The sequence below is a fragment of the Harpia harpyja genome, chromosome 2, assembly GCF_026419915.1.
Source record: "Harpia harpyja isolate bHarHar1 chromosome 2, bHarHar1 primary haplotype, whole genome shotgun sequence".
In the NCBI taxonomy this organism is placed as follows: domain Eukaryota; kingdom Metazoa; phylum Chordata; class Aves; order Accipitriformes; family Accipitridae; genus Harpia; species Harpia harpyja.
Window position 1 is genome coordinate 72,697,459 of NC_068941.1, and position 23,350 is coordinate 72,720,808.

Sequence of the window (23,350 nt, forward strand, 5' to 3'; positions counted from 1 at the left end):
CATGGGCTGGCTAGTGTTGTAGGTTGTCAGCAAATCTTTCATCAGCCGACCCCAAGCAAGATAAAATGGGGAGGGGAGATGATCATGATCCTAAATTGAATGCAGCTAAGAGAAAGTTTGTTCTGCTTAAAGTGCCATCTGTGCCTCTGATCTTTCTGAGATAATGGTTGTGTCTCTCTGTAGTTAAAAACTAATACTGATCTCAGTATGTTTCCTGTGGTGGTGACCTGAGACTGTTGGATGCCTGGCATTTGATATATGTGGTATACATCTGCTATCTGATGGTAGTTTTGCTTAGCTCACTGGCATGCTTAATGTGTTATGCTGTACATGGCTTATAATTCTTTGAATAAATTTAGTGTTATGTAGAGCTGATGTTTCTCAAGGTTTGGGTTTTTGGCAACACACAAGGATTGCTCTCTAGACTTTTAATAGTGGAACTTCAGGATTCCAAGGCAGAAGAATTTCTCTGAAAATATAAAACCTGTCTTGTAGTTACACGCAGAATCCCAACATCCATAAGTAAATTTATTGTGGTTGCAAGGAAAACTATGAAAACATGAACTTGTTATGAAAGAATAGTGTGGGGTTTTTCCTCTGTGGAATTCTTAAAGGAATAGCTCTAACAGGCTGGGACAACTACGTTAATTCAGCAAGAATAACTCATTATCTTCTGTTACTGTCCAGTCAAGAAAAATCCAGTGTCTGTTTTTGTTCATCAGCTGTCCAACTTGTCAAAACTGCTGGTCTGCATCCCTGGAAGCATATAACATGTTAATGCAGAATTCTGTTCTAAATTAGTATTTTAGAGCTGAGTAAACTAGTTTTAAATAATAATACAGTGTCACTTGGTTTATGTTCGCACTCAAAACGAATCCGAAAAAATTAGATTCTTATTTCTGGTGGTGCCTCTATGGTAATATATTTAAGAAAGAGTAAAAGCTCAGCAGTTGGGGGGATGGGGGAGGAGAGGAGTGGGAAACAACCCTGCAGACTGCAAGGTCCAAGAAGGAAGAGGGGAGAGGAGGTGCTGTGGGCACCGGAGCAGAGATTCCCCTGCAGCCCATGGAGAGGACCATGGTGAAGCAGGTAGAACCTGCAGCCTGTAGAGGACCATGTCAGACAGATATCCACACTGCAGTCCATGAAGGACCCCATGCTGGAGCAGGTGGAGATGCCCTGAAGGAAGCTACAGTCCATGGAGAGGCCATGCTGGAGCAGGCTCCTGGCAGAAATTGTGTCCCGCGGAGAGGAGCCCATGCAGGAGCAGGATTTCTGGCAGAAACTGTGAGCCTGTGGAGTGGTCCCTTCCTGAAGTGCTGTGTCCCATGGAAAAGATACATGCTAGGGCAGTTCATGAAGGCCTGGAGCCTGTGGGAAGGACCCCACAATGGAGCAGGAGAAAAATGTGAGGAGGAAGGAAGAGGCAGAGAAGAACTGTTGTGAACTGAGGACAGCCCCTGTTCCCCATCCTCCTTGTGCTCTTTGGGGTGGGAGAGGAGGTAGAAGAGTCAGGAATGAAGGAGTGAAGTTGAAGCCTGGGAAGAAGGGGTGTGAGGTGGTTTTAGTTTTGCCTTTCTCGTTATTTTTGTTGGCAATAAATGAAATTAATTTTCCCCAAGTTGAGTCTGGCTTGCCTGTGACAGTAATTGGTAATGATATCCCTGTCTCTATCCTGACCTACAAGTTTTTCCATCTTATTTTCTCCCCCTGCCCTGTTGAGGAGGGAGAGTGAGAAGGCGACTGGGTGGGGGTTGGCAGCCAGCCATGGTCAACCTACCACAGTGTTATTGAAAGCAGATAATCTCAAGAACCTCCCTAACAGAACTGTGATTGTAACTTAGTGGTACAGAGAAAAGGAGGAAACATATTTGGTAATTAATAAGGAGGGAAAGAAGTTGTTTAGGGTTTAAGCACATGAACTGGAAATGAATGGGATTGAGAGGACCTTGGTGTTGTAATTAATCAGGTTCGTATTCACCTATGATACTCATGTGTGACTAGGATAGTGTAGGAAGAGTACTGTCTACAGATTAAGGAAGTCTGGTGTAAATGTAAAAGAAAGGCATCATCTTGAGATCTTGGTCAGCCGTGTTCAGGAAACAGTTGTGCAAGTGAGAATGGTGCGGAGAAGATAGGGTTGACTCTCAGGAGAGAAAACTGGGCGGACTAGATTAGCCTAGCAAAATGACGTGTAAAGAGGGGATAATGATATTCTCCCTAAATACATCAAAGTGCTAAATACCTAAACAGTTACTGTTCATGGGTATAAGAACAATGTTGCCACAAAAGCAAACTGGAATAACTTGCTGTGACTAAATTTAAACAAGAAATAAGAAGGTTAATTTTAACTATTAGCACAGTTGGTTTGGGAAAAGTTTTAAAGCAATTGGTTTGGGAAGAGAAGGGTATGTGGTGGAAAACTCTTTAACTTTTAAAATGGAGCTTAATAACTTGTTTAAAGAACACAGATGGTGTGTCTCCATTCAGTAGAAGACTGGACTTGATATATGTAATCTGTTTAAGTCCCATATTCCCTCAAGACCAACGTACATCTTCTGATAAAATATGTAAAGTTAAAGTTTTCCAAATAAATGAAGTGCTACAAGTGAGTATAGTGTTTTGGTTTACCCGTAGTGATGGTATCAAATCAATTAAAATATTGTAAGTACAACACATGTAGCGCAAATGGTGAGGAGTCTGTATCCCAATTCCTAGTTTAGTTTACTACAAGTTTGCACACTTTTGTTAAAAGGAACGATGACTGGAATTCAGAGCTTTATTTACAGTATTCAGATGCCTCCGGTAACTGTTATAGGTAATCAGTTGAAATGCATGAGTTTACCTTTCCTTTTAAGAAAGGTGCCTTCCGCTATTTGCAGGTTGAGCCACGTGAGACAGACAAGACTTCGGAAATATCTGAAAAATTGAATACTGCCGACTACATTGTACCAATAAAAGCATATTAGATTATGATGGAGTTTATTTAAGAGAATTGTAGGATGTGTATTTTGTTCTCAAAATTCATTTTTACTTGTTTAAAACATCTAGCTTTTTTTCTTCTTTTAAGACTGTGAGCCAGAAGAGCTAACTGACTGGTCTATGGATGAGAAATGTTCCTTTTGTAACTTACACAAAGAAACAGTCAGTGTAAGTATGAACATGATACCAAGCATGACTCCCCTCAACACTCAATTTTTGGTATGAAAGTAAGAATGGGAGAAATGAATTTTGCCAATAGGTTAATACTTCATTTTGACTCAAGATAGTTTGGCTCTGAGAGTGAAGCGGTTTGGCTTTATAGTAAATATCTTTTTAGTGGTTCTTTTTTACTCAATAGCTCAATAACTTAATTGTGTATTGTACTGCCAGTAGACTGACTTCTGAAAGATGTTACATTCTTCATATGTCTTCTAGGATCGTGCATCAGTTATCGGTTCTTCACAGTCAACGCCTACAGAGGAACTGTCATCTCAGGGCCAGTCCAACACTGATAAGATTGAATGCCAAGCAGAAAACTATCTAAATGCACTCTTTCGAAAGAAAGGTAATAAAAGCATGTCTTTTATATCAAGAGATATGACACAAATCTAGAAGAATCAAATGATTTAGGGTTGATTTTGATTCTTAAGTAGGTTTTATTTATCTACTGAATGCTGTTTTTCTTCTTTATTTCTTTGATTTTCCTTAATCTTTTTCTTTGCTAACTTGAATCGCCAAATGAAGCACTAGTCTTCCTACTTGCCATTGCTGTTAGTCCTGTTGCATTGTGTGGTACACTCTTGAATCCCTGTTCATTATATATTTTTATCTTTTTTTATCATGAGCTGCTACTTTTTTCATGCCAATTTCAGGTGCAATTCTCTGGAATTTTAAGCATTTAAACATTTTTTTGTTCCTAAACTTTCATTTCTAGTTTTCAGCAGGAAGACTGTTTTAGGTGAGAGAATGTCTTACAGATTACAAAATGGGATTTGGGGTCTTCTCACACAAAAGCTGCTACTTCAAATACATCCAAGTCAAAGGTTTAAAATTCTTGTCAAAATATGGTATTTACTAGCTCGTTGATTCTTTGACTATCCTTGTTCTTTGGCACTCAAAGTTATAGCAATACATGAGTGACTGACAAGTCAGCTTGGTTCATGTAAGTTATTTAGCTAGTCACTGTCAACAGCAGCAAAAATAGTCATTTTCTTCCTTAAATTTCTGTGTAAGTAATGTGAATGCAGCACTATTCAGTAACTACAACTTTCACGGGTTTTTCTTGGCTTTAGTAGGTGTAATTGGATGTCAAAATAGCTGACTATGACTAGGGTGACAGCCCTCTCTTGCTCTAACAAAGAATTAGAGAGAGTCAGACACATTCTCTTCCTTCACATAGGTGGGAGAAAAAAACAAATTTAACTTTCTTCCCTTACCTTGCTGTAGCAGGAAGAGATTACTATGCCCTTGAACATGGGGTGAGTGGGATCTTCTGTACAGAGTATCTGTCTGGTCAGCCTATGCTTTGCTTAGGGCTTTAAAGAAGTTTAAATGGAGTGCAACAGCATTTTGAGTCCATCTTCATTCCTTGGCTTTCTTTAAAACCAGCTATTTTCCATTCAAAATAAAATGTCCAGTGAAGTTGCGATCTCATTACTTCTGAAATTCTTATAATATTTTCATCGCAGGCCCAGCTGCATGGCATCTCCCTAGACAGGTATATTAATTCCTCCAAATTTCTACATTCTCAGATCTTTTTTTTATTGGGTCTTGATGTACAGTGTTTTTCAACATTTGCCTGCTTTATGCTTCTGCTGGAGATGCTGGGTTTTGATACTCCTTGAGAGGAACTTTTATCATGGGAGAAATGAAACTTGGCATGACCTCACCTTACCAGAGTGACTTCTGTGAAGTTTTTCACAAAGAGCATTGGCTTTTAACATCTTCCTTAGGTTTTTTTTGATCTGCCAGATCAGTAATGCTAGGTTAAAAAGGCTTTGTCTATAGAAAAACAAAACCAAAGTCTTCTCCAATTGTTCTTGTGATTCTCTGAAGGACTTGTGTATTCCTAGGTAAGAGGTACTTTGCTGAAGAGTTTTCTAAGAATATTGCTTCAGTTCAGGTTCCAGCAAAGTCTCTTAAGTTGTTCAAATTATGGAAGTGAAAAGGAAAAAAATTTCTGTATCTGCAAAGGGCATGTGAAACCAATTTATGAGGTATTTAAGTAATTGTCTTGGCTTTGTAGAAGTAAGATGAAGAGTTTTACGAGGAAAATCCCAAGTCTGCTTTCTGAATTTTTGTAGGTTTTTGAGATCAGTTAGCAACTTAAGAAAAAAGGAATCAAAAAATGCCAAGTAATTGTTTAGCTAAGGAACAGTTCTTATACCTGGTACTAAAACAGTTTCCCTTTAATTGTCAAAAAAAATGTAAAATTCTTGGCTGGCTGGCTTTAAAATGGAAGTAACACTTGTTTCACTTATTTTGGTTGCAAACTCCTCAAGATCATATACTGTCTCTTACTATCGTAACTAGCATGGTTTCATTTAGAGCCTCTGAACAACTTCTAAGACTAGTGAGCAAATTGGAAAGTTGCGTTTATTGGTCTCATTATCCTTTTATTTTAGAACAAGTTAGTATATGGCTGGGGTTTTTAATTTGCAGACTGGTTTTTGGGTTTGGATTTTTTTTTTTTGACATCAGGAAACTAGTTCAGAAGATCTTGAAACGTGCAGCCATGTTATATCAATGTCTACAGCATACAACCTTCAGGCATTCACAGATGAGGATTTGTCTGTAGAATATCAGACAAAGATGATTCCTCTTTCCTTTTAAGAGAATGATAGAATTACTGCCAAGATGGGTAAACTCTTGAGAGGCTGTAAGTAACAAAGTCTTCCTATTAGGAGCCTATCTTCACTACGTGTTAGCGAAAGACCAGTTTGGTAGGCAGTTGTCTGTAGAAAAGGCCTATCCTCAGCAGACACTTCAGTAAAGCCAAAGTACTTTTTGTCATCAAACATTGATTGTTTCCATTAAACAATGTATCTGAAACCCAGATGCTTTCTTCCCAAGTATGACATCTCTCTCTACCCATTTGGTGTTGTAGAGTAGCCTGTGATACTTTTCCATTTGCATAACATTAAAACACATCCATTTTCTTTCTTCAAAGAAGCAGTTTTGAGGAAAAACCATGATGTGCTTTAAAAAATACATATTAGTCTCTTTTGGTTTTTTCCTGTGAATACTACAGACTGTGGCATATATGATTATCATTAAAAGGCAGAACTATAGTTGTTTAAGAGCTTAATCACCCGTTTTGATCATGGTTTAATAATTTTCTGGGTTTCTAGTGACCCACGTTGTATGTTCTTGGAAGCTTTTTTTTTTTCCCATGTAATATTAATGTGACCTTTTTAAACAAAACCAACAAAATATAAAAGGTTATTTAAATACATTCACGGTTGTGAATCAGGTTCTATCTGCAGGACATGATCTGCCAGGAGAAGAAGAAACCTGAAAAGCTTTTGTAGAAATTAAGGAATTGAGACACAAAATTAGAGGGAGAAAATGGTCAGGATGACTTGAATCTTTACAGATTCTCTGGGCAGCTCTGTCAAGTATCCTCAGTGCCATGTTTTCCATACCAAAATAATTTCCCTCTAAGCTTTTTGAAGTTCTTCCTTGTTTCTAGGTACCTGTCTCGCATTCTAAAATATTTCCACTCATAACTATGGCTTTCTTACACCATACCATATACCTTCATTTAACTCTCTGAGTTCTCCTGTTCTTCGCTTAGTTATATCTCAGATACATAGATGTCACGAGCTGGTTATGATTCTGGCACAATGTACATGTAATTTGGCAAACCTATGAAAATGTGATCTTGCACACATAATCTCAGACTACAAAAAAGTGTTACTTTCTGAGGTGTAGTTTTGTGATGTGCATGCTACTTGATCCAATACCTGCAGTTCCTTTTTATTAATAATTTTAAGAAATCTAATTTGTCCTTTCAAAATCTGGAAGGTTTTCTGTAAGAACTGTCACAGCTTGTGCAGTAAACTTTTATGACATCTTTGCTATCCCTCTTCCTCAAGTTCATCAGGAAAGAATGTTTAGCAGGATTTCAGCTGCTTTCATAAGGAAGTAAAACATACTTTTTGTGTTGACTGCCTGCCTGCCAGTGTTACTGAGTTCTGAATTTCTTGGTCATTTTCAACTACATTTAAGAAAATCCTTAGAGATATGACTGTATGTAATGAAAATTACCATCTGAGTAGAGGAAGGAAAAACATTGAATGTTTACAAGAACAGAAAACTAGGGTGAACTTCGCCCTTATTCCCAATGTTTGTTGACCAGTCAAGTTAACTAAACTAATCATGATACATGGCTCAGAATAAATCGCTGTATTCTGTTTTTAACTTGCTGGTGATCTGACTGAGCTGGACAAGTTTATGAGTAGAGCTAAGAATATTGCTGGGACAGTTTGGTGGCTGTTGAGGTAGGGTGGTTCTAGAAAACGTGGCCTTTTTGTGAAAGGGGAGAGCTGGAGTGAATACAGGAAACATGCTGATAGGCAACCAGGTGTTCTTCATTCTGCTACTCACACAAGAGGATTGTAAGGTACAAGAGGGGCTGTGATTCCCTGCTGATTTCCACTGCAGGAAGAGAGAAGAGAAATTAAGTCACTATTGACTTCTTAATGAAAAAATACTGTTTTTCAAGAAATAGAATACTATTGTGAAGCACTATTTTGGGAGCTTTTAACTCCTCGTCCATTGTCCTGCCAAATACATGTGTAAATCTGAACTGTCAGTTAAATCAGTTCTTAGATTGTGCATTGCAGTCTAATGATCACACATAGTGTTAATGTACAGAATAGTTAAGGGTATGGATTTGAATATTTAAATGAGGAAGTCTTAATCCTAAATGTGAGCTTTGAATTAAAATAAATCATTGCAATTAGTCATAATTACACATCATCTCTATTACTGCCTTCTCTTGCATTCTGACTGTAATCTTGACAATCACAAGCAGAAAATACCAGATTATATCATACAAATGTGTCATTTAACCTTCTCTTATCCTAATAATATCAGGAGGTCTACAGTGATCTGCGAGAAACTAGAGGAACGTCGGAGCTACCTTTAACTCTAAATCCTTAGAGACTGTTCTGCTGGGTTTGAAGTAGTATGTATGTACATACATGATCCATGGAGTAAATACAGCTGCCTTGTGTTTTAAATCAACTCTGTGAAAAACAGAAGTTTAAACAGATGTAGGCATGTAGATCTAGAACTTTGTAAGTAGCTATAATCATGACTCCTAATAAAACATCTTAGAATAAAGACTTTTTATGTCATATAAAGTATGTCTGGTGCCATCTGCTGATAACAATTAAGAAATATTTGCCAGTGTTACTAAGCTCAGAGACCTAATACTTTTCTTACCCCAAAATACATTAAATTGCATTTAAAATTTGTATATGACTAATTACAAATTTTGCATGTGTAGCGAAACTTTTTACCACTGTGAACTTAAAATTACAGGTCTCTACATGTTTTCATTGCATACTTGTATAATAATACAGACTTACAGCCATTGAACGTAAGTAGTTAGACTTTATATAATATACTTCAAGTGTGTGTACCCTATTCTGATCACTCAGGAGTCTTATATTGATAAAGCATTATGCAAAAGTTGCATTTACCCTTAAGTCTATTTTCTTTAAAAAATTTACAGTTTGTAAAAAGAAAATAGTATATGAAACCATATAACTCTTTCTTCTTTTCTTTGCATATCTAACATCTCTCTCATTTCTGTTCTATGTCCTTTGGAGAGCTGTGGGAAATGATTTCTAACTTAAAAATACTCCAAGTTACTTCTTAATACAATTATTACTTCATAATACAAGTTATGCATCCACAGCTTTATTCTATATTAGGAAGCGAAGTAGCATTAATAGGAATGGATCAAGAGCAGCTTTCCAGTACCTCTGAGGAGGTTACTGAGAAGGCAGGGTCAAAATCTTTCCAATGGTGTGTAGCAGGACAATGGAAGACTACAGATAAATTGAAATGAGAGGTTCTTTTTTATGTAAGGAAAAATGAGGACAGGCAAGCAGTGGAACAGGCTAATCAGAGAGGTTGTACAGTCTCCATCCATGGAAGTATTCAAGACCTAACTAGATAAAACCCAGAGCAACCTCATTTGATCTCATAGTCAGCTCTGCTTTGAGCAGGCAGTTTTACTAGAGACCTCCGAAGGTCCTTCCAACATGAATTACGATTTAATCACTTACACAATAGAACAGTTGATGTGATAGCAACACTATTTGCATTTATGGCAGTTAAGCTTAGACTAACTGTGTGGTCCAGCCCTGTAGATTGAATTTGCATTAGCAGCAAAAGCACTTCAGATGCACCCCTGGAGCACATCTTCCAGATAATATGCTCTGAGATACTTCCCTCCCACCCCAGTATTACCTTTTTAGAGTAAACTAACTTAAAATCTGTAAACTGTCAGTAGCTGTAGCGGTTGAATATGTGAGAAATTTTGCTGCATTTATTCTCCCATAGGGAGTATTTGGAAATTATTAGAAGAAAAAAAATAATATTAAAGAAAATATTATAAGAGCAAAAAAAAAAAAAGTCTTTTGTTATTCCAACTAGGTCAAAAGATGACTTTGCTCCTAATGGAAGAAGTAGGCTTCTCCTGCAAGTGTCTAAAAGCGATTCATACTTGGATATTACCAGTGTGAAGATTCTAAAATGGAATAGAAACGCAATAGAAACTTGGCAGTTCTGAAGGAGTTTTTTCTTGCAGTTTTATAATAATTGATGCTGGGGATGGTGATTAATAAGCAGAAATTTATTCCAGGCTGTTGTGTTTTCCAGTTAATGGTAGCCATCCCCTGTGCTTTATGATCCTTTGCTTTTTAAGTGCACAGATCATACCAGGATGTAAAGGAACTGTCTTTCCCATTTCCACTGATGATCACTTGTTCTTCAGAAATCTTCAAAGAAGTTTTTCTTGGGTGCATGCAACAAACTAATTTCTCTTTATAATCAGGGTTGTTCCAAACCAGATATCTGGTAGACTATTCAGTGTTGATGATGTTTCATATATTTCATTTTGTATTAGTTTCTTGATTACTGGCTGTCAGATTTTTGTTTGCTTGTGTTTGGGTTTGGTTTTGTTAACTACTGACCAATAGCTTAGCTTTTCATTGTCTAGAGCTATGGTTCCCCTGTCATGCAGACACTTACTTTTGTTCCTAGATAATTCAGGTTTTTCAATTCCATCTCTTAACTTTCCTTGTTCTTTTGTTATTTTTTGCATCTACATTAGCATTTTTTCACCTATTGCCTTACTGCTTCAGTATCTTTTGTTGAATCTTTTCTTTCCTCGTAAGAGTATCTCTAGGATGATAAAATTCCAGTTGAACATTTATTGGATTCATTATTCAGGAATTGGGAAATACCAATAAGCAAAGAATACTTGTGCCTGGGTGTTACATGATGGGGAGAGATATTTTTCTTTGTAGGTATCCTCCACCATGTAGAATTTTACCTCATACCTCTCCTATCAATTTTAGAAATTTTGGTAGAGATTGGTTGAAACATTGTCAGAAGGTAGAGCTCCAACCATAAGCAGGCTTGTTTTGTTATGCCTTGGATAAGGTCTCTTGAAGCCAAGGTGTCTAGTATATACTCAGTCTTCGAAGGTGTTGGAGCTTCACCTTCTCATAAGCATTACTGAAGGGCCAACCAAAAGGTATTGACAAGAAGCATCTGAACAGTCAGCTGCCCTCTTGTATGCTTTAGACAGCAGATCACATATGTGCATGTTTGTAATTCCTTGCAATACTGCGTTGGTGAAAATAAATTCTCAAAACGGAATGTTTTGAATAAAAGTGCAACAAAAAAACCCAAACTTCTATGCATTCATCCTAAACTTTAGCAGCATTCTTTGATATGTCTCAGTGGTCACTCTCTTGCTAGTAGATGGACAAAGCTTCATTGGCATAACATCTTTGAGCAAATATGCTGTGTGATCTTCCAAACTATGTATTAGGAAATGTATACTTTACATGCAAACATCTGCCCAATCCAGTCCTTCAGTTTCTCCACTTCCATGAAAACAAAACTCAGTTTATAGTCTGTCTTGAGTTTCAGGCTAATTTAAGTATCCCAGTAACTGCCACCGTGTCCTTTAGCATTTCAGTATTGCATTGATGAGTAACACAGCCTACTCTAAGTGAGTTTCTTAATTACATTGTTACTTATGCTGAGTTATATATCTTTATTTTGTTGATCTTTCTGGTACTTCTATTTATATTAGGATTCTTTTTTCAGTGATTCACAAACGTAGTTTCAGCTGTACTTGTTAATAAGAGGTTTAACTTTTTTCTAGCTGACAGATAACATTAAAATAAAGTCATAGGTATCTCATGTTTGATCCTTTTATTATTTTTGTGTTTTTAAAACAAAACACTTCTTTCTGTGGGACTGTTACATACACAAACAAAAAATAGGGTACATCCAGTTTAGAATAGGAAATAAAGCTTTTCTCGCAAATGCTTTCATTGGTAGCACTTTGAATATGTCCTGGAAATGTCCTGGAAATATCCTGAAAATCCTGTAAGGTTTTACAATAAAAAATTTACAACTTTACTGTAAAATTTGATTGCTTGTATACTACAGTTTGTATGGGACATTTCAAGTAGCATCATATCAGTTTTGACATTGCAATCTTGAATCTACAATGGGGATTATAATCTAATATGTAGGTGAAACAAATTTTTTTCTTTTTTTTTTTTAAGATCAGCTTCTCAAAAGTCCAAATGTTTTATGTTATGAAAAGGACTAACCTACAGAACTGCACTTTAATTATTTTTCTTATAGTTGTTCTTTGAAAGTAACTTCTTTATGTATTAGTTCATAGCTTTATTTAAGTTTCACTATTTTTATTCAAAACTCCATTTTCAAAACTGAAAATGAACAGTCTGCAAATGAAAATTCAACTAATAAATACAGATTCTGACTCCCATACTTGCATTATTTATCTACCCACATGGTTTTACTTGCATGCTGTGACAGAGGGATAAGGTAAAAATTACTGGTATGTGCTAAACATGTTCTTCCAAGTGACCTCCAGTTAGGGATGCTCATAAGAAAAGCTTCCTAGACATCTGAATGTGTTGATTACATGTGTACTTATTACACACAATTATTGTGCTTATAGGAATTTCTTTATTTAAAGAAAAGTAATTAAATTTGTTTTTTTTAATACGTCTGTTGCCTGTGGTGTTGTTTTTTTTTTCATTCCTAGATCTTCCTCAGAACTGTGATCCTAACATTCCCCTAGTTGCTCAGGAATTAATGAAAAAAATGATCCGTCAGTTTGCAATTGAGTACATTTCAAAAAGTAGCAAAATTCAAGAGAACAGAAATGGTTCATCGTTTGAACCAAGTCTGATATGTAAAAGTATCCAAATGAACCAAACGGAAAACTCCCTTCAGGAAGAACAGGATAGCCCTCTAGACCTCACTGTGAATCGAACTCAAGAACAGAATACTCAGCAAGGTAAATTTCTGTATCTGCTTATCTGTGTTTTGCTGTCATTTATTACCTTATGTCTTATTCTCTTTTAAAAAAAAAAAAAGTGTCTGTGTCAAATATCTGTAAGTTTTGTCTTTCCAAACTAGTAATCAGTACATAGGGAAAAAAAATTATGCTACATGATTAAAATAAGGTTTAAGGAAAATTGGCATTGCATCAACTTAACACTTAAAGGAAACTCATATATTTTCCTTTAAACACCAGGTAAAATGTTATAAGATAACTTTAAAATAAAAAACCCCACCACATTCTTTCTAGAAACATTTTTTATATTGTGTGTTAGCAGATAACACAGGCACTCATAAATGAGAATATTTAAGTGGCACTGGAATTTCTCAGCTTTAGAATACTGAATCTAAGTCAGCTCACCTGTGGTTGTCACAGGTAACAGTGGTTCAAGATTTTGTTGAAGAAATGGCTCTTAAGAACTGCCTTCTGAGAAAAGAGAGAAAGATACTGGAATTTCAGAGAGCAAAGGTCATTCTGTCTGTGTGAGCCCTTGGACACTTTGATTCTATAAATACAGACTGGTTAGAATGGTGGAAAGAAGCTTAATTTAGGAGGAAATTTCCATACTTCATGCCTTAATCATTTTAGAGCAGTGCAACTTTCTTAATTGAGAGTAAAGCTAGAAAAATAAAAATCTGTCTCACTATCATTTACAAAAAGGAAGTAATTTCTTTGCTTCAAGGAATATTGCTATCCAAAACTGGTAACAATAGAATCACAAGAGTGTTTTGGACTTTGAACTTGATTTGGATTAGCAGCAGTTTTCAGGAAGGAGGAAGGGTTGTAACTGTCATGTGTGACTGAAAGCAGTGGCAAAAGCAGCTTTTGTCTTTTACAGATATAAGGGTGCATGTTAATCCAATGATACTGCAGACCAAAGGGAAAAGTTTACCTGTATGTCACATATCATAGTAAAAAAGTTAAGAGAAAGTAGAACTGCAGAACTAAGTTTTTAAAAAAAATTTAAAAATAAAAAAATACACTGGTCAGAATGAAAGCAGATTTCATATGTGTGTGCTTAATGATGCAGTCATTTAATTAAATGACACATCCTTTTGGGGGGGGAACTCTGACATGGATTTACCTTGCTAAACATGCCTATTCTAGCTTAAATTTTAAGCATCCTTTCTCTTTAACAGCAGAAGCCTTAAGAAATTGTGGAATTCCTGCTTTTATTCTGCATGGTCAGCAGAAACCATTTCATGCCTGGGTTTAGCAAATACCTTGTGCAGATTGAATCCTGAGAAAATATCTGTTGTGTTTTGACATACCTCTGCTATGGATGAATTACAGATTTTAGAGATTTACAATTGACCAGGTTGAAGTATGTTTCTTTTGCAAGGGCAATAAAAAGTACTTTCCTGATATCAGCACTATAGTCTGTTGCTTACTTCAACAGCTGGTTATAAAGAATAACTAGTTTAAAATGTCCATGAGGGAGCAAAGTCCCCAAAGACAGGTTCGGGTCCTCGCTGAGCCCAAATAAATCTAAGGAATGAAAGGGAAGTCAGAGCGTGAAAGGGGCAGGGACAGGAAGAAAGTTCTGCTGCCAGCCTCAGCTATTTGAAAATCCATTGATCTTTTGTCAAAAAAAAACTTAAAGTGTCAAGAGGTTGAGGTATTTAAATCTTTTTTTATATCATTTGAATTTCTTATAATGAAGCTAAACAGCAAGTTTAGAATTGTGTGTCTTCAGAAAAAAATCTGGGGCTAAAGTAAGTGCTCAGCATGCATAGTTTACTATGTAAAACTTGTATACTGTGTAAGATACTGTAGATTCTCTGAAATTACACTGCCATGTTTGCTGGAGTGCTTTGCAGATGTTAAAGATAGTAACCTTGCTGTGAAGTTTAGAGCTACTGAAATGAAGTATTGAAACAAGACGGTAGCTGGAGAAAGGTTTCAAGCCATCTTATCTTATCTACCAGGGAAGCTGTCTTGCACTTCCCATTTCCCATGAACAGATCCATTTTGAGCTTTCTAGCTTTCCACTGTAGTGGTAGCAACACAAGCAAATAAGATCAAGATGGAAAAAGTCAGCCTGCTCTTTATTTGCATTGTGTTCTAGGTGTAATGATTCATGAAAAGTTCTTTCAATTAGCTATTGTCAAGGACTATGTATTATTTTTCTGCCTACCCCTCACTTCTGTCCTTTTCCTGAAGAAAGCTTAGATATATTGAAGTGTTACATGCTTACAGTAGGGAATTGTAAAATTTTTTTAATTGTATTATTTTTCAAAATGCATTATTCTGTGTTTAACATAATAGTGTGGAGACTTGCAAAAGCTGTAGCATGGTTCCCTTCTTAGTAGTGTCTTCTAATATTTGTGCAACTCTCTTTATTATTTGCTATTTGTAATTCCTGTTACAATTTCCAAATGAAGTGGCAGTAACAGAGTAGGAAGTTCAAATTTGTACATTGCTCTGATGGATCCTCAAAGCTGAAGTCTTTTTAATTCAAATCCTGTGAAGCAGAAAATGACCTAAATATAAATACTTCAGGTTCATTTTCTGTTTAGGCAGGTGCTTTGTATTTATAGTAGTCATCTTTAAAATGAATGATCTAAATAATAAAATAGTCTTGTTCCTTTACTGTGGCAATAATTCTTGGACTTAAGTTGAGAGGAAGGAACAAGCTTTATTTTCCAGATCACTAGAAGCATTCTTCTTTTTTGCACTGAGCAGATCTAAGCTAAGTGCTAGCTCAATACTGAAAAAAGATTCCACCACTGAAGATGTCTGGATGATCTTATCTTCATTTAAGAAAACTTACTTTCCTCCAGTATCTGTGGGCCATCTCTGAAGTACTCCCAAAATATTCAGGTCTGACACTTCCAGACCTGATACGCCTGTGTATTGGGTTTACATGGCAAGGTTTTGGTAGCTGGCGAGGGCTGTAGGGGTGGCATCTATCAGAAGAGGCCAGGGGCTGCCCTGCGCTAGGCACAGCCAGCTCTACAGCAGACCCACAACAGGCCAAAGTGGAGCACATCAGTGAGGTTTGTGGTGCCTCTGTGAAAACATATTTAAGAAAGAACAAAAATTCTGGACAGGCAGAGGAGTGAGAAACAGCAGGGCGAACAACAAGGTTGGGGAAGGAGGTGCTCCGGGCACCAGAGCAGGTCTTTTCCTGCAGCACATGGAGAGGACCACAGTGGAGCAGGTATTCCCATGCAGCTCATGGAAGAGACCACTCTGGAGCAGATATTCACACTGCAACCCATGGAAGACCCCACATTGGAGCAGCTGGGTATTTCCTGTAGGAACTGTGGCCTGTGGAGAACCCACAATGGAGCGGGGGAAAAGTGTGAGGAGGAAGGAGCTGTAGAGAGGACTTGTACTGACCGTAACCCCCATTCCCAATCCTGCCTGCCCACCTGGAGATGGGGAGAGGTAGAGGAGTTGGGAGTGAAGTTGAGCCTGGGAAAATGTGTGGTGGGGAGGTGCTTTAATTTTTGTCTTTTTCTCATTATCCAAATCTATTTTAATTTGCAATAAATTAATTTTCCCCAAGTCTGTTTTGCCTGTGATGGTAATTGGTAAGTGATCTCCCTGTATGTATCTTGATGACCTCTTTCATCTTTTCTCCCCTTCCCTGTGTTGAGGAGGGGGAGTGAGAGAAGGGCTGGGTGGGGTTCTAGCTACTGGTCAAGGTCAACCCATTGCACCCCTGGTACTGAAGCATTCAGTACTGAGTATTTAAGCATTGGCATCCAGGTATGTCCAGCTGGCACCTGACTGATAGCAGAGTCCCAAATCATGCTCTGCTTTGTTCTACACGTGGAAGTGTGGTAACTTAGCAGGGTGGTTTAATTCCAGTGCACCTTGCTGGTAACTAATCAGGCAATTACTTCACTGTCAGTCGATTAGAAACAACTGTCTCTGGAAATATCTGTATCTTGCTTTTTTTTTTTCCTAATCCATTAACTCTAAGACTGCCCAAGCCTTGAAAAGAATACTCTGTATAGCAAAAGAAAATTTGTTTTACATGCACTGCATCTAACAAAAATAGGGTGGTATTGTGTATTTTTGCAATATGATTTGTCTTCCAAACTAAGCCAATGAAAAAGCAGCATCTGTGCAGAATAAAACATTGAGTGAGGAACAGTCTTGGAATATCCTGCAGCGACTTACTATTTTCTTGTGCAGTCATGATGCTAAGCTCTTTGGGGAGTGTTCCCAGCAGCAGCCAACTTTGATGCAGAGGCTTCTTTCCCTTGATAGATACGGGAGAGTTGATCACTCTCAAGCTGCTAAGCAAAGTGATTTGCAAGAGGCAGAAGTATAAACTGTACAAATGAATAATCTGTTTAGCCACACAAGCTTATTCTTGTTGCTGTATCTTCTAGGAAGAAACATAGCAGAAAAATGCAAGAGAATTTGCATAATTTCCTTGTTTCATTGATCCATCATAGATTGGAAGACATCAGAAGGTAGCTGGCAATGTGTGACATTTTGCTGCATGAACTTTTTACAGCTATCCAGTAGCTTTGTCATTGTTGTTGACTGTTATTGAAGAAGTAAGAAAAATAAGGATAACCAAGTCAAAAATTCTGTTTAAGTGATTTAAACTGGATAATAAAATGCTATTTTAACAATGTGCATGTGATTTCACCAAAATTTGTAGCAAAATAAAGACTTCTGAATAATGGACCAGAATTTGGAAGCAATTCAATTTTTGAGAAGTGGTTTCATATCTCTTGAAAATCCACACTGAAGTTATTATGGCAACTGGGATTACAGCATGTGTGGCTTCTTGATTGCTACATTCAGGGCTACTGAAAGAATTCCAAACATTACTGAAAATGACCTTTTATTTTTGTAATATACTGTTCTTACCATATGTATTGGGCAAAAAACTATGCTTTTTGAAGGTACGTATGTTATGTTCCTAAAGATAAATTGTATGAGCTGTAAACCTATTCAGGAAACAGTTTAATACTTCTGCATTAAAAGGTCCTCCTAAAAAGATACATTTTTGAGGGGAGTAGGTGTTTATGTCTTCCTTGTCTGCCGTGGTGGCTAACAGCCAAGCACCTTGTCAGATGCTTGTTTGCTTACACCCCTCTCAGTGGTACAGGGGAGAAAATGGGAGGAACAGGAATGAGAGCTCACGAGTTGAGAAAAGGACATGGTCGTTGCTTACTGCTTGCCATCATGGGCAAAACAGATTCTGCTTGGGGAAAATTAACTTAAATTATTGCCTTTTAAAATAAATATTTAATTATTAATTCAGGTAGTGGAAACAAAGACACATTACAATACCACCTTTCTTCCCCCCTTTCCCAGGCTCAGCTTCACTCCAGCTTCCCTTGTGACTACCACCACCCCTGTGGTGTAAGGGAAATGGGTATGGGGTGTCAACAGTCTGTACCTAATGGTTTCTCTCTGCTATTTTCCTCTGCCATTGGGTTTCCCTCTGCTGTTTTCTCATTCTTTTTGTTCCCTTTTTCTCTCTATCTGGCACTTTTTGCCCTTTCTGAAGTATGTTTTCCCAGAGGCTCTGCCCAAAAGGCTGCTGGGCTCAGCTGTGCCCTGCAGTGGGTCTGTTGGAACCAGCTCAAACTGTGTCCAGCACAGGACAGCCCCTCGCCTCTCCTCACAGGTGCTGCCAAGCCCTTGCCATGGACACCCAAAATATAGCCATATACTTTTCATTTGGCAGTTTTTCATTTTACAAAACAGCACATCAGGTCAGCAAAAAGGGGCTAGTCAAAGCAGTAGTTAAGTAGTTAAAAGGCTTTTGCATTCTTACTGACAGTTCTCTGAAAATATTTTTCCATGTGCAGCAGCACAGAAAAGAGCCAGCAAAAGGCAAGGCATCATGGGGAAAGGTGTTGAAGACAAGACAGTTTCATTTTATTGCTATGAAAAACCTTATCAAAGTTTACCACAGTATGATGGATAAGGTAAAGGGAGAGTTGTTACTTACTAAATTTCACAATATTAGAACTAGGCAGGGCTTACTGAAACTTCTTAGAAGGGAAAAACAGATAACAGCAGCTTTTGCACAGCAGTTTGTGAACGTCAGGAAGTGCTGTGACAGGAGGTTGTGGAGATGGACAGCATCAGTAGGTTCAAAAAAGGCCTTAGGCAACTTCCCAGCTAACAGAACCAAAGCCAGAAACTAAAGCTAGAGTAGGCAGGGATGAACCTCTGAGATCCCTAATCCAATGCTAGCAGCTACTGGGAAAGCAGGAAAGGAATGAGCTGCAGGTAGTGGCCAGGCTGATGTGCTCTCCTGTGCTAGGAGCAGAGTTTTTCCCATGCCTGGAGACTGGGTAGAGAAGGTTGTCTGACCTAAAAAGGTAGTTCATAATAGCTAGTGAGTGGGTTCCTGAAACCCACTAAAAAACAGAGAAGTTTGCTAGAATCAGTACAGAAATACCAATTGTAGGAACTCAAGGCTGACCCATACAGTTTCTGTTACTTGCTCTTACCCCTCTGTTTCTCTAACATCACTAGTCTGGAGGAGTTTCAAGTGATTGTGGTCCTGATTATTTTGAAGATGACCTTTGATTACACTTAGTTATATCTTGATATTGCTGCACCTGATGATCTGGTGCTGAGAAGCAAAGGCCAGAGGTTGAGCCATTTCTTTGAAGATCAAAATCATTTAATTTGCAGAGAAATAACTTCCTTAGAAGACCATGAGCAGCAGACCTGAAAAACTTCTAATAATTTTTTTCTATATTATCTGGTGTTACATAGTATTGTTTATGAAGACTGTTGTCTTAGTAGTCATGGCTTCAGCTGAAGAGTGGAAGTAATTCCATGTCTTTAATTAAAACCACCTTATAGAATGGGTTTTCTGTTCCTGATGTTGTTCAGTTCCTGTCTAGAATTCTTGCCTAAATACCTGTTTTGAGTGATTTGATAGAAAATAGAAAGTTCTGGTTCAGTTTAAAAAAACCCCTATTCCTACCTTGCAAGTAACAGGTTTTCAAGGTTCATTATCTACCTGTAGGATGCTTTTTTGCAAACTTTTTGGTCCTGTACCTAATGAACGTCTCTACTGTGTATATATACGTACATACATCTTATTAGGGAGCATTTCATTATGTCTTGAAGCTTTATAGGAAATGCTCTCACTTTCCTACCAATTGTAGGTGCTCCTTCATTATAATAATTGATACTGCTACAAAGCAGGAAGAGCTACCAAAACCAGGAGCTACTGTGTATTTTTAATGAATCTTTTTGACTTGTCAGCCCTTTCTGCATCAGTTTTGGGGGTTTTGTGGTGGTGGTGGGGGGGGTGTTTGTTTGTTTGTTTTTTAATTGGAGCAAAATCACTGAATAAAAGCCTGGTGTGTGGTGATTTTATCTGGTTTCTTGTACATATATCAAATTTCTTGCATGCTTCTCTTTCACTCTTTTCACTGAGGATCATCTTCCCATAAAGCATTGTCTTCAGGGAGGTGTCATATACTTAATGAATATATTTGCTGTGTTGGAGAAACCAGCTGTCTTGAACCCAAAATGACTCTTCAGTTCTTGTTACCTTTTGGAGGACCAAAATGTATCTAATTTTTTGTTTCGGGGGCCTGCATTTTTCAGTACTCTGTTCTTTTTAGTCATTTTTCAACTTATTGGTGGCCTTGTATTGTCAAAGCCAATTCTGAAAGATTGGAAATGAAAATTGCTTTGGTTAGATTTCATTATGGAATCTTGCAAGAGGCTTTGGGTTTTGGTTGTTAGGTTTGGGGTTTTTTCCTAAAAATTTAGTTAGCTTCAATTTTTTTGTAGATTGAATAGAGATAGATGATTAGCCCTTCATAACTTGATGAGTTGTGAACTTTGAAGTTTTTTTCCAGTGAGTTTGTCCAGTGATCTCTTCTAAACCTTTTTATCATAGTGCCTGTGAATATCAACTGAAGGTGGAGAAACTGTTGTGAAAGGGAACACACAAACACTTAAGAAAGGGAGATGTATGACTGACAGAACACAACAGATGAAATCTGTCTGTTACACAGGTCTCAGGCACATTGTGAGCTTAGGGATTTGGGATGTTTTACAGCTGGGTAGGCCAAATAGTCCCTGTAGAATATTTCTGTAGTGTTTTTAATTGGCTGTTCCTTCTGGAATATCACTGCATCAGAAGGATTGATTAACACTAACTAGTCCTTCCTTTAACTTTCTTAGAGTTAAGGAAGACTTTGAAAGGAACATATTCAGGAGAAAAGGAGCATCTTTGACAAGTGGCATGTTTATAAATATTTTTCCCTTACGCTGACTTACGATGCTACTTTTTGTCTCTGCTATTCTTCAAATAATACAAAGTAGTTGAGGAAAAACACTAAAAATTTGTTAAAACCAGTCCAAAACAAATAGCTGGATTTATTATTACACAAAACTGTATTTCTGTGCAGTATCAGTATAAAGGAGAGTTACCCTAACAATTTTTCTGACTTCTTATTCCAAGTGTTGGCATTTGGACTATTCAGCCAATGCATCATGTCTGCATCTGAGGCTGTGGGAAAATATATACAGTTGATTGATGTTTTAGAAATAATATGCAGTAACATGAAAATGACACTAATGTAAAAAGGGCTAGCATAAGGTTGCTTGTAGAGTTGAACGTTGAGCTACATGTTGAAACTCCAAATTGGATTCGCAGAGCTCAGGCACACAAAACAGCCCAAGTTTGAAACAGTGATCCAAGGAAGAAAGGTATAAAATGAAATATATTTAGGGGATTTATCTATAATTTAAATGTGATTTTTTTAAAAAACAAAAACTAAAAGGACTATTTCAGGTGCTAATCAGTCTCTTTAATTTCTACTGTTTTTAAATATTGATTTTTTAAAAATGCATTTTTCTATTTCAATACTTTATAAACTTTAACAGCCAACTATAAATCTTAAATTTAATATTTGCCAGTGACTTAACAGAGTGGACTCCCACCCCAGTTTAGGTCTTTCAATTTCTCTGGTTTCATTATTACATACACGTGGGGGCAGCAGGGGGAATACGTATAAGCAAACTGTTAGAACCATTAATGACATAGGCCTCGTCTGCTTAAAACTCTATAATGGGCTCAAGCTCTCTTCCCAGTTACTGGGGTACTACTTTCTCATCCAGTAACCTAGTCTGGTCTCATAGCTGACCCTGCTCTGAGCAGGAGGTTGGTCTAGAGACCTCCTGAGATCACTAGTAGCCTGAATTATCCTGTAAACCTATGATTTAGTTATGTCAATTTTAACTTCAGTATCAGAGTTGTTTGTTTACAGGATGTAAATATGAGTATATGAATAATAATATCAAGTGTATTGCTTTGGTTGCCTTGAAAGTAAACACTGCAAAATATATGCATATGTGATTTTTAGGAAAGCAGTCACATGTTTCTGTTTCAGACAGACTCTTCTTTTAAATTTTATTACTTCTGAATGGGGATTTTTTTTCTTAATTTTAAAAAGTTTTGTTACAAATCAAATATATAAAACCATTTGCTGACGGCTGACACTGTTAAAGGAATAAGATGTCAGAAATTTTACATGATAAAGTAACTGCTTAAAAATTGTGCCACAGGTACAAACATTTGCTAACAAAATTTTTGAGATCATCCTTAAACAACTGCTGTCATCACTACTCATTCTTTGCAGGGGATGGAGTGCTAGATCTCTCTACAAAGAAAAGCGCAAGGTTGGAAGAACCAAAATATGATCCATTGTGTTCTGAAAACTCAGTGTCTGGGTAAGCAACGTTTAGGACTCTCTTTGGCTTATGTAAAAAAGACAATCCAGGTTTCTCTTCTCTGAAGTCAGGTTTTATGTTCATAACATATTTGTATATACTGACACACACATGTGGTTCCTATTTTGCTTTCAGAAGAATTTTTGTCACTCATAAGTGTGTGTCTACGTATATATCATATGTTTCATTTGTCTTTTTCCTTTTTTTCTGTTTAAAGAAAAGTTATCAGAACAATCACCAAACTTTAGTTCATGTTGCTAAAAATGAACTGAAAATTGATTACATAACACATTAAAAGTAATAGGATAGTAGAAGAAAATGTAAATATATTCTTTCGGAGTTTATTTAGGAAACTTCAATTTTGGACAAAAATGACCACATTAATATTTAGATTTAAAATATTCTTCAACTAACATGAACAAGTTAAATGACTATTATCTATAACATTCCTTAATAAGAGAGAGAGAGAGAGAGCAAGTGCGCGCGAGAGAGCTCTTAATCATCATACTTATACTTACATCATGGTTCTGACTATGGTGTGTGGTGGCAAATGGTTAAATTTCTTTATTCAGCAAGAAAAATGTTATTGGATCTGCTGAAAGCTACCACGAAACTAGTGAAACGCATTGTTTTGTTGGATTTTTTTATGATCTTGGCATCCTCCCATCCACTAGCCATAGCAGGACCCTTTTTGTCACCTGTACGTCTTACCAAATAACTTATTACAAATAGGACTACGATAGCAGTATTTGTTGAATGATGTAAAATTGCATTTTATTAATTTGCTGATATGAAAAAGTTTTAAAATGAGTATGACTTTGTAATTAGAGAGCTGTAAATAGTGGCTAGAAGTTTTTAAAACTGTGTTTTAATTTGCCAAAATGGACTTGATTGTTAACTACAGCACTTTATCTTATTGTTGTAGAAAGCCTATTTTTGTGTAAGTCTGGGATGTTTGTGTGTAGTTACGTACTTATTGCTGCAAATTTTCTATGAGGGGGTTGACTCTTTTATTACTTGTTTAGCGGTAACGTCACGTTT

General features: G+C 37.0%; 1 protein-coding gene across 5 annotated transcripts in view; it reads left to right on the forward strand.

Moving 5' to 3' along the window:
* The window catches only part of LCORL (ligand dependent nuclear receptor corepressor like), an 89,187-nt gene that overhangs the window by 34,853 nt on the left and 30,984 nt on the right, over window positions 1–23,350 (forward strand). For 4 of the 5 annotated variants that reach the window (XM_052780390.1, XM_052780388.1, XM_052780387.1 and 1 more), the window contains exons 3-6: window positions 3,071–3,150; window positions 3,418–3,547; window positions 12,317–12,571; window positions 22,219–22,309. In XM_052780390.1, the coding sequence (XP_052636350.1) occupies window positions 3,071–3,150; window positions 3,418–3,547; window positions 12,317–12,571; window positions 22,219–22,309 (556 nt within the window). The remainder of the gene's footprint in view (window positions 1–3,070; window positions 3,151–3,417; window positions 3,548–12,316; window positions 12,572–22,218; window positions 22,310–23,350) is intronic. The other variant, XM_052780391.1, reaches the window with a different exon arrangement.